Source organism: Protobothrops mucrosquamatus, unplaced genomic scaffold (genome assembly GCF_001527695.2).
Source record: "Protobothrops mucrosquamatus isolate PMUCROS unplaced genomic scaffold, P.Mucros_1.0 scaffold6, whole genome shotgun sequence".
NCBI lineage: Eukaryota > Metazoa > Chordata > Lepidosauria > Squamata > Viperidae > Protobothrops > Protobothrops mucrosquamatus.
The window spans coordinates 6,434,617-6,446,602 of record NW_015386393.1 but is presented as its reverse complement, the minus strand read 5'-3'; the positions used below and the strand labels follow the sequence as shown (position 1 = coordinate 6,446,602).

The 11,986-nt window shown below is 46.1% G+C and overlaps 1 protein-coding gene across 1 annotated transcript in view; it reads right to left on the bottom strand.

Moving 5' to 3' along the window:
- Positions 1 to 938: 938 nt before the first annotated feature.
- DOT1L (DOT1 like histone lysine methyltransferase) overlaps positions 939 to 11,986 on the bottom strand; it is a 90,799-nt gene continuing 79,751 nt past the window's right edge. The window contains exons 26-28 of the mRNA XM_029282972.1: positions 10,094 to 10,158; positions 7,773 to 8,711; positions 939 to 1,035 (exon numbers count right to left, since the gene is read on the bottom strand). Of these exons, the coding sequence (XP_029138805.1) occupies positions 1,028 to 1,035; positions 7,773 to 8,711; positions 10,094 to 10,158 (1,012 nt within the window). The 3' untranslated portion in view covers positions 939 to 1,027. The remainder of the gene's footprint in view (positions 1,036 to 7,772; positions 8,712 to 10,093; positions 10,159 to 11,986) is intronic.

Here is an 11,986-nt window from a genome sequence, read left to right as displayed (position 1 = left end):
TGATTGCCCAAAGTAAACCAACCACCTGGAATGGCAAGGATCATTTTCATAAACCATCCATATTCATAAAAGATACAATTTCTTTTCATCGGTGACTCAGCCCCTCACATTTTTAATGCAACCCTTTGGCTTTCACACAATTAAGGCAGAGTACCCCCTTCCAAACAACCACTGCATGTCTGAACACTGGTGGAGAGCCCAACATGAGCACCGCAGCTGAATTCCACCAGGAGAGGCTAAAGAAGGAAGTGAGGGAGGGAGAGAGACAAGCTGATCGTGGCTTGCAATATAAATTACATCAATGTCGGAATCATTAAAAAATAAAGTTTTCGAAAGAGCTATCCCCCCCCCTTCTCCCACATCCATTGCTTTCTTGATTTCAGTATAAAAACTAGCCAGTTGGCATGTGTCCAATGGTAGCAGGAGGAATAAAAGAAGCCAGGTGATGTACAGAAATCACAAAATTTCATGTTGATCATCCCCACCAGGCCAAACATAATAATAATTAAAAAAAGCAGCACCGTGAGCACAGAACGGGAGAGGCACATTTTTTCAGATGTCAATAGCACCAAGAGAAGCTCTGTTACATCTCTGCTGATGTGCCAGTCTTTTTTATTTCAGAGAAAATGGTGGTTTTGTTGTTAAAGTTCCCTTCCTCTTTTTTTTTTTCTCCTTTCAGTTCTACAACTTTAGGTGGAACAAAAACGTTGTCAAGGGGCGCCTGTGTTTTAAACATTTAAAAATATATAAATATCTACTCTATCAGACAGTACAAACTGGAAGCTGTTTCTAAGCATTTTCTTCTGCAGTCTGAATATATATTTAACTTAAGATTCACAGTAGCATTTCCTTTCCTCTGGTTTTATGTTTATGACTTAGGTTTGAGTCCAGTAGTAAAAGAGAAGTTGGGTGGGTGGGTGGGTGGGGGAAAACCCTTAAGCCATTGAGGCAAGCACCTTCAGTGGGAGCTGAGAGAAGTTGGTCCATGTTGTCCTTGCATAGGTCACATCAGGTTGAGGTAGAAGTCCTAGTTACCTGCAAAAGAGGAAGGGAGGAAAGAAAGGGAAGGAAAAGATTGAACTTTAGGTAGGCACTTTAAACAAGAGCCCCAAAGGTTAACAATGACTTTTTTTTTTTTACAGTAAGCCAGACATGTCAAACACAAGGCCTGGGGGCCGGATGCGGCCCGCAAAGTGGTTTCATGTGGCCCGTGAAGCCATCCTGGAAACAGTGAGGAAACGGCCCCCACTGCCTTGGCCCTGGCCCAGGCCAGCCAGGAGCCAATGTACAATCTTGTGGTGGCCATCTATGCTGAAACGCATTCAGTCTTAGCTCCACAAGGCCGTCTGGAAACAGCGAGGAACCAGCCCCTGCCGTGTTGGCCCCGCCCCCTGGGTGCATGCTGGGGAGGGGTCACCCTTTGTGAGGAATGAAGAAATGCACCATCGCCTGGAAGTGGCCAGCAAATGGCCCTCGCCTACTTCACATATCCGGCTTGATGGGCTCCGGGGGAGGGGGTTTGGCAGGCAGTGAGGCTCCTCCAGTGGACCATGGCTTGGCGCTTGCCCCGATCCCACCCCCTTCTGCCAAAGACCCTCAGATCTGTCCCATTCCTGCCCAGGCCCCCACAGGCACCCTTGACGCGAACGATGTAGAGCTGGCCACGCCCACCCAATAGGCCACACCCACTCCATCCACGCCCACCCAGTAGGCCACACCCACCCAGCAGGCCACACCCACCCTGGCCACACACCCCCAGCCCCCCCCCAAGGGCAACTGCAATGGTGATGCGGCCCTCAATGAAATTGAGTTTGACACCCCTGCATTAAGCAATTCTTTCCAGACTGCCAAACAACAGGGTGAGAGGTCTAAAGTAAAGTTCTCAGCAAACAGGCAAGGTGGACTTAGAACTTTCTACAGTTTTTGCACTGTACTGTCGACACGCATAAAGGTTGATGGGAATGAAGAGCAAATTTATCATGACTTCCTGCTGACTGACTGCTTCCAATGATTTAACAATACTTGTAACAAAAAGGCTCCCTGTCTGCCTCCAACAAGCTGAATAAACCTCAAAGAATTCCTGATCTGGGCTAAATAAAATGTGTATTAGAATTTACAAAACATCCCAGATAAAGCTCATTGGTTACTATATAATGAAGTTGCACAATGTTTCTATCTATCTATCTATCTATCTATCTATCTATCTATCTATCTATCTATCTATCTATCTATCTATCTATCTATCTATCTATCATTATCTATCTATCTATCTATCTATCTATCTATCTATCTATCTATCTATCTATCTATCTATCTATCTATCTATCTATCTATCTAATCTATCTATCTATCTATCTATCTATCTATCTAATCTATTGGATATTGAGGCCGCCCAACTGCAAATAGACTCTAGGAGGCTTAAAACATTTAAAACCACACATGATTCAACTGGAGTTGGTCAGCCCCTAAATTCAATCAAATGATAAATAAATGAATTAAAGAATTAAAGAAACATGACATAAACAACATTCAGGGGGGAAAATCAACAGGGGCTTCCCAAGCATCCTAACTCCAGGCCTGACTTAAATATACTGCGTGAACCTAGTCAATTGATTATTCAACAATCATAGTTAAGCAAGCCCAATAGTTAGGTAATCCCGGAAATTAATAGATAGATCCTCCGTCTGAATCATCTGTCTCCACTCCCAGCCTATGTAGTTTGGGCTGATGGATCTGGCATTCTGCTCAAGTATAAGGATATATTAGACTGAATCAAGCTTGGAATTCACTCATGCCATCATAGGCTAATTAAAATATACACCAAGCCATAATATTGCTTTTCTTTGGCTTATTATACTGTATGAATCCAACTTGTGTATTTCCTAGCATAGATCAGGGGTCTTCAAACCTGGCCCTTTAATGACTTGTGGACTTCAACTCCCAGAATTCCTCAGCCAGGCACACGTGCCTGGCTGAGGAATTCTGGGAGTTGAAGTCCACAAGTCATAAAAGGGCCAGGTTTGAAGACCCCTGGCATAGATGTACATAGGTCTGATGCAGCTTCTTTCCTTTCTCTTTGCCTTCACCTACTTTGTGCCAGTACAATTCTTAATTATGAAACTCATTTCTAGAGGTACCTGCTTCTGAAACGGTTGACAAATTTAAAAAAAGAATTATAGTTGCCCAGGGAACAATGAAACCCTCTTCAGTGGTGGCGCAATGGTTAGGATGCAGTACTGCAGGCAAACTCTGCCGACTGCCAGAAGTTCGATCCTGACCGGCTCAAGGTTGACTCAGCTTTCCATCCTTTTGAGGTCAGTAAAATGAGGAGCCAGATTGTTGGGGGCAATAATGCCGACTCTGTAAACCGCTTAGAGAGAGCTGTAAAGCACTTTGGAGCAGTTTATAAGGGCTCTTGCTATTGCCTGTACCACACCTGACTAAAAAGGCTCAATAACCATCCTAGTCCTAGACTTGGGATGAGTTTTTTTTTAAAGGCTCTTTAAAAGGCAGGCAGAATAAGGGCAGTGGGAATCTCTTGGGGAGAGGGGGGGAGGTTGTGCCCAGAGGGCAGGTGCTGAAACAGAGAAGACATGCTTCTAGGGCCTGCTAGATAACAGTTTCATCCATGAGATCCTGAGCATGCCAACTCTGTTTTAACACCTGCATCTGTGTCTGATCCTTGATTACACAGGATAGGAGGGAGAAGACATGCGAGACTGACTGATAACATTTCTAAGGCTGCCTCTCTTATCTGCCATAACTCTGGGTGGCTCACCCAATGAAAACAACAAAAAAATAAACTATAAACACCCACATCTAAAGAATACCTTCCTGTGCTCTAACCACGCAGTCCACAGAATACTGAGTTTCACCCTGTCCAAATCTTTGGTCTCTTATACAACTAGACCCCATGCCATGTAGGTGTTCATACATAATAACAAGCACCAGAATTGTTCCCCAAAAAGCTTAGTAGTAATCAGTGCTATACAGATATAATAAGACCTGCCTATAGCGGCTCACATTGTTACTTTCTGGATCAACTGAACGTTCTGTGTGGTCTTCAAGGGTAGCCCTATGTAGAATGCACAGCAATAATCTACACACAAGATAACCATGAGTGATAGAGGGTCTCCCAATCCAGGAATGGGCACAACTGGTAACCAAAACCAAAACTGGGCAAAGGGCACAGCTGCCACCAACTTGTCAAGCAGATCCCGAGGACGTTTTTTCCCCTCCTGTTGTCTTTTCTGCTGTTGAAAGCCTCTTACTTCCTTAATTCTTTGCTGCTGGTCTGCTTTTATCTTTTCTTTCCTTCTTGCGGTCTTCATCCTTATCTTCATTCTCACACCCACTCATCCTTTTCCTGGCACGGAGAAGCTTCTCAACCACATCTTTTCCCTCGACCTAAGCCTTGACAGCCCAAAACCTCTATGGAGAATTACAGTATACGTCTGCATGATACAGGGTAGTTTTTCCTATTTCGGGTTTTAGTCATGACCCCAAATTGCCTAAAAATTATCCATTAAGCTTGTATAGAGCAGTGTTTTTCAACCTTGGAAACTTTAAGATGGGTGGACTTCAACTCCCAGAACTCCAAGGTTGAAAAACACTGGTATAGAGAACATTAGAAGACAAATGAGTGGTAAGCCCTCCATTGCCCCATTGTCTTTCCACACAGCTTCAGCTACGATTATTAAACGTCTTTAGTAGCGCTATTGCAACTTCAGAAACACTCAAATCTGCAGCATTATTTTCACTCTCCCAAGACATCTGCGTAGCTCCTGCCTGCGTGAACGTTCAGGTCATGATCCACGGCAAGGATTGTTATCGTTTCCCTGTGTGTCCTGTCTTGTGTTTGATGCACTGAACCATAAAGTAAGTAACAGATAATCCTCGGCTTAGGACCACAAATGGGACCAGAGTTTTGGTCCCTAAGGGAGTCACTATGTGACCGGACCTGATTTTAATCACCATTTTATCACTAATCTGGCCCGCCTAGCTCATTACTGCCTGCCTTTAATGTGCAAAGGTTTTCAGGTCAACTTCATATATATTTTTAATCATAAGTCTTTGTGGGCAGGGAGGAGCAACCCTTGAGAGAAGGGACCACAATTTCAATTTAAAAACAAACAAAAGGTATGCTCAGGGGAGCAGTCCTATCATTGGGAGAGTGCTGTGTGCTTTGGAGGGTGAAGGAATTAAGCTCCAACTTTGCAAAGCCCCCCCTCACCTTTTTTTTTGGGGGGGGGGGCTTAATACATGCCAATCTGAGAGGGTTCTGGAGGCTGTTTGCACCCTGGAGAGGTCACCCACCCTAATCTTTGGGAGGGATGTCCAGTCACTTTTCTGGATAAAACCCTGGACTTCACTACTTAGTTAGGGACCGTCCCCCAGACTTGTATCTGAAGGGCAGTGGTTCTGCAAGGTCTCCTGTAGAAAAGGGTTTTTCTCACTCCTTGCTACTGAACTTGCCAAACAGAACAGGGCAGGAATTAAATTTGGGGAGTTTCTGTTGGTAAAAAAAAAACACACACTCTGCTATTGAGCTTCACCTCTTAAGGCTTTCCATCACAGGGAAAGCAAAGATCGGAGAGATGTGTGATTCCATACAACTTAGCATAGGGGTCTCCAACCTTGGCAACTTTTAAGACTTGTGGACTTCAACTCCCAGAATTCCTCAGCCAGCAAAGCTGGCTGAGGAATTCTGGGAGCTGAAGTCCACAAGTCTTGAAGTTGCCACGGTTGAGGACCCCTGTCTTAGCACGTCAGAGCACCAATCTCCTGCTCACCACCCTTGCCTCACCCAAGACACCCCACACCAGCCTTACCTTACAGAGCACCAGTGCTCAAAAGCTAAGCCTAGCTCGTTTATCGTGGCTTAACTCCAGAGAGATGTGAAGCGTAAGGAGACTGCATGCCAAGGGTGACCCACATAGCAGGCGTGCCAGCCGTGTTGGACTGTGGGATCCCAGGCGCGGCTTGGGCCAGCGCCAAGCGGGGCAAAGGTGGGTGGTGGACGGTGAAGGAGGGGCGGGAGGTTTTGTGCTGAAGAGAAGCTAGTTTAATAGACAAAGCGGAGTTAGCAGTGGAAGATGGCGGCAGGAAAGACTCTGAAATTGGCAGGGATGACAAGCTCTGTAGGAGGACCGGTTCGGAGTTAGAGGTGAGGAGGGGGGGAGGTGGTGGCAATGAAACATTAGGAGGAGGAGGAGGAGGAGGTGGGGTCCGAAGAGCGGCACGTGCTGGGGGGCGGGTGAGGTGCTGGGCATCGTTAGATGGCGCTGGGTTGGGGGACACATGGAATGATGGGGTGCTGGCGGCGACTTGCAGAGGATTTAAGCTTAAGAGGGTACAGCTGGAAACAGCACCGTTGCCAAAATGGAGGGACGAGGTGGAGGATGAAAAAGAGGAAGGGGAGGGGGAGGGAGCGGAGGAGGAGGAAGAGGAGGAGGCAGAAGGCACCACATGGTTAAAAATACCTGCAAACAGGAGAGAAAAAAACCCTCAGCAGATGGACTTTATACAGCTCACAGCAAGAGAAGCAAAACAAAAGCAGGCAGGCAGGCAATAATGCAGTATGGAAACAGCAGCAGGCAATGGGCAGTGGCAGTTAAATAAAAAAAACAAACACAAAAAACACAAAACCTAGCAGAAGAGAGACGCACTTACCTCTTCCTTGCTCACGCTCTAGAAGCACCAAGGGGGAACTCCGTGGCTGAACTCAATACCCCAACAGAACCACCACCCCCCAGTGGAGATCGACACATGGACCCTAAGTAGTCAAGAATCGCCTGAAAAGCTATACCATTCATTCTAGGCCCATTCTCAAGAGACAGGCAGGCACACTTGGGGGAAAAAAATGAGATTCCCTGAGATTCTCAGATGCTTGAGATCACCGAAAAGGCTAAAATATATAATGCTGCAAAAGGTCCCAAGCCTCTCCTCGTCCCAGCTCATAGAAATTCTCACAGAACCGATTAAAAGATGCTCTAGAAATTTGGCTGCATGACAGGGATTCACAAGGATCCCTCAGTGGTGGCGAACCTACGGCACGGGTGCCAGAGGCGGCACTCAGAGCCCTCTCTGTGGGCACGCGCGCCGTCGCCCCAGTCCTAGGCCTTCAGCCTTATAAAACCTTTTCTCTTGAGGCCTCCGCCGCCGTGTGCAAAAAAAAAAAAAAGTTCAATCAGTCAATTTCAAAAAAAAAAAAGATCTTGCAAAATTGGAATTGATTGATTGACCTTTTTAGTCCCACCCAGTCTGCCATTACCACCGCAACCATGCCCACCCAATGGGCCACACCCACCCAATGGGCCACACCCACCCAACACTTGACGATGCATAAGTGGGTTTTGGGTTGCAGTTTGGGCACTCGGTCTCTAAAAGGTTCGCCATCACTGCCTCAGGAGATAAACCCAGATGGAAAACGATTAAAAATATCTGCCGTTAGGATGGGGGGGAGGTATGAAATACCAGGAAGGGTGGTGGAATCTGCCGCTGAATTCAGAATGGAGGGGCTCCTTCCCAAGGAACTAACAAGACAAGTCAGCCTTGAGTCCCTGGTATGCAGAAAGATCCACCCTAACCTTCGTAGGATTTATCAGCTAGTTACGCAGCCTGTGCTTTAGTCTGGCAAGATCCCTGTCTATGGGCGAACAGCAATAAAGCAGCTACTTTGAACAATTCATCATTGTCATTCTTGCTCCCTTGCACCTGGACCGGGTGTCCCTTGCGGTCACAGTGTGTGCCACGAATAAAGTTTAGCTTACCTCCAACTGTTCCACCTGTCATCCCAGGAGAGAAGTTCCCCATCGTGTGTGAGTTGGTCAGGCGGGTGGCAGCTGATGATACATGCACTAGGCTGGCGGCTGGCATCGAATTAAATAAGGACTGCAGTACCGAGGAGTTTGTTACCATGGGGCCAAGGGGAAACTGCGTGCCAGGGGTTAAGGAGTTCAAGAAAGGGTGGTGGGTCTGCGTGGAGGAGGCCATGCCGGACGACTTGCCAGAGTTGGCTGCAGAGAGGCTTTTGCCATTGAGAAGGCCACCAGAGGGGACAGCAGCAGCAGCAGCAGCAATGAACAGGTTGTGGCCGTTCTTGAACTCCACGTCGCGTTCCCGTCCTTTGCCGAATTTGTTGTTTAGCACCGAAGCCTTGTCGGAAGAGCCTCCCAGCCGGACACTCAGTTCGTTGGCCTCTTTGCCTTTCAGTCCTGACCAGTTCAAATCGTCCCCTTTCCCACCGCCAAGGCTTTCTAGCTGCCTCTTGCCCAAGAATGGATTCGTCTCGGGGACTCCGGCCTCTTTGTTCCTTTGTATCAGGAAACCCATCGAGGAGCCCCCCAGAGCCGTCACCACGTCAGCCGTTTTGTGAGAAAGTGAAGCACCATCAGTAAAGCTATGTAAACCGACATCTGCAGACAGCCTGCCACCGTTGTAAGCAAACCCATTCATGGTATTTTGGCCAAGCCCATCAGATGCAGTTGCGTGTTTCCTCACGTGCGTGCCAGCCCTGTCGCCTGCCAGGTTGTCATCAGAGGATTGTCTGAAGGCAAAGAGGGTGTTCTGGTTCAGGGATGATGCTGACGCTTGCAAAGGACTGTCTGCCATTTTGGAAAGATTGATGTCAGAAATCGGAGAAAAGGTTGATTTCCACTTGCTGCTGTTCATGTTTTCAGTAGCCTGCTTTCTCCCAGCTGAGTTGATGCCTGCAAAGGCAGAAAATGTAGGCGTCAGTTCAAGAGAAACGTGGTTTCCCTTTTGGCAGAGTGATAAAATTAAATGAGGACCCTGTTTTTAATCAGGGTTAGCTTTCTTGATCCCAAGGAGAAAAGGCAGCTGGTAGCTAGATTGTCTGCCAGAATTCTGCAGCCAGGAGCTGCCATATAGAGGCAACTAAATTGTCTACTGTGCAAGGACTCGTATCGGAAGGAGAGTAATTTCTGCATTCATCACAATTAGAGAACAGCAGCCCATCTTGCTTGGATCAAAATCCATTTAGTCCAGCACTATGGCGTCTAGAAACTAGTCACCCAGATTCATACCACAAGAGACAGACTGCCTTAGAACAGAGCACAAGCTATCTGAACTCAGCCATGAACTCAATAATTAAAACTGAGGGCCAGGAGCCATCGTTGCATCTTTTGAAATAGTATTTCCGTCACTACCTAAACTTAGATGCTCACCTATTTATTTTTTTTAAAACACTTCACAGTGAATTCACACATTTTGGTTTCAGTAACAGCTATTGGATCGTGATGCTTCAGGTGAATTGCGTAACGCTGGTAAATGTTTTGCAGTTCTTTTTAGTTTTTTATTTTTATTTTTACAGAAACCCTACATCTATTCTAAATCTACAGCAGGGGTGTCAAACTTAATTTCATTGAGGGCCGCATCAGCATTGCGGTTGCCTTTGGGGGGGCGCGTGGGTGTGGCCTACTGGGTGGGCATGGCCAGCTCTACATCGTTCCCGTCAAGGGGGCCTGTGGGGGCCTGGGCAGGAGTGGGACAGATCTGAGGGTCTCTGGCAGAAGGGGGTGGGACCGGGGCAAGCACCAAGGCATGGTCCATTTCTTCATTCCTCACAAAGGGTGACACCTCCCCAGCATGAACCCAGCGGGCAGGGCCAATGCAGCAGGGGCTGGTTCCTCGCTGTTTCTGGATGGCCTTGTGGAGCTAAGACTGAATACATTTCAGCATAGATGGCCACTACAAAATTGTACATTGGCTCCCGGCCAGCCTGGGCAGGGCCAAGGCAGCGGGAGACGTTCCCTTACTGTTTCCAGGATGGCTTCGCGGGCCACATGAAACCACTTTGCGGGCCGCATCCGGCCCCCGGGCCTTGTGTTTGACATTTCTGATCTACAGCAACAGGACAAAACAAAAGGCATAACTGTCAGCATAACCAACTTCCCTACCAGACTCAAGCTGAGGCCCACAATTTGTGGCTCCTTCCTTTCCTGAACCATTTCGGTGCCAGAAAGGCTTTTTGAGAAGTAGATCACCACAAGTGGTCAAGTTTATTTTTATTCTTGTCCTGATCAATCCCTTTTGTCTTATCAAATGCCCACTTACTGGCCTATAAACTTACTATTTTCCAGCGGCTTTTGTGGAGATTTGCTTTCCAGTGATATTGTTGCAATTTTTCTCTCAATTCTAGGAAGGAAAAAGAGGATTATTTGATTAATATACAGACGTGTTAGAAAGCACAGTCTCTGTCACAGGTCCTCCAGCAGGATTATGGCGCAAAACATACACCGAAGACAGGGGTAGGCAACCTTGGCTTTTTTTATGACTGGTGGACTTCAACTCCCAGAATTCCTGAGCCAGCCATGCTGAGGGGAAAGGGAGAGGTTTTCAAGCTCAGCCATGTTGGCTCAGGAATTCTGGGAGTTGAAGTCCACGAGTCATAAAAGAGCCAAGGTTGCCTACCCCCGACCTAAGAGAACCCAAAAATGGTTGAAAATCTAATATTAAACTGTTCTGAAATGGCCTGCTATGAGTCCTGGTCTGAATCCAATGCAACATCCATGGAAAGAGCCCAAACTCACGGTTGGGAGTTTACTCATCTAAGACAACTGGAGTTGGGCAGTCAATAAATATAAAGGAAGAAAAAAAAACCCACTGCCACTGGAGCTTCAGAAAGCACCCGATGGCAGTTATTGCCTCAAAACAGTGTGCTACAAAATATTAGGTCGGGGGGCCAATAATTACAGGTAGTCCTCAGGTTACTATGGTAATTGGGACTATGGAAATTTGCATTGCTAAGTGATGCAACTGTAAAGTGTGATGAGGCATTACATCATTGCGACAGCGATCCCAGCCCCCACTGCTGTCATTAAGCGAGGACATCATGTGACCATGACTTGTTGACTGCCTCTTGGCTTCCAACAAGCAAACTACCAAAAGAAGGGAAATATTTGTAGCTGAAGGTTGAACTGTAGCGTCCTGGGTGCTCTTTGAGACATTTCAAGCAAAGTAAATAGGGAAGCCCTCACAATCATCCGAGTTTGAGATTCCGAGACTATGGATTAGTTTATAATTTTAGAATGAAAAACTAAACACTACATTCATCAGTCTTCTTTGCTGTGAAACCAGGGAATTTTCCCTAAGCCCTTGGTGCCCTTCAGGAATTTCATTTAACACACTACTGTTAGTTATGGTTTCTAATGTGTTCTTTTCTCCCCTTACCGAGAGAAAAATCAGACAATAATTAAGAATGATGATAGGTTAAATATTATTAGGAAGGCCATTGCATTATGATAGTAATTGAACCCAGAATTACAATCATCAGTCATTGAGATTGCAAGGCAAGGCACCATGTGACAAGACCTCGCTTTTTTTGACATTTTTTGTGGCAATCATTAAGAGGACACCATGATCTTAAGTGACCACAGTGGTTGTTAAGTGAACACAACAGTCGTTAAGAGAATCTGTTTTTCCACTGAGCATTTTTTTGATAGAAACTGGAAGTAAATGCTGGAAAGTGGCCAAAACGTCTCCAGGCAAATAGATACAAAAGTGAGTCAGTTGCCAAGCGCACAAAATGCAATCACGGGACCACTAGGTGTGTGTAACTTTGAAAACGGGTTGTTAAGTAGTTCTGGGGAGATAATTTCAAATAGTCATTAAGCGACTGGTTGTAAATCAAGGACTATCTGTAAATGCTAAAAACTGTAAATCAGCCCCTACAGGACTGCAAACATCACTAGGGTGTGATTTTAATAAGGAGACATAAGGGGGAAGTAATACTTCCAAAAGTCACATCAAAAGTGTAACATATGTAATATTTATTTATTTATTTTATTTTACAAAATTTATATGCCGCCCTTCTCCCCATGGGACTCAGGGCGGCTCACAGCATGTTAAAACAATATACAGAATTACCCCTTCTAAAAACCAATTAAAATCCAAATATTAGTGGCTGTGACTATTTAAAATCATTAAAAATTATCCCTATTTAAAATTCACCCTAGGTCAGGCC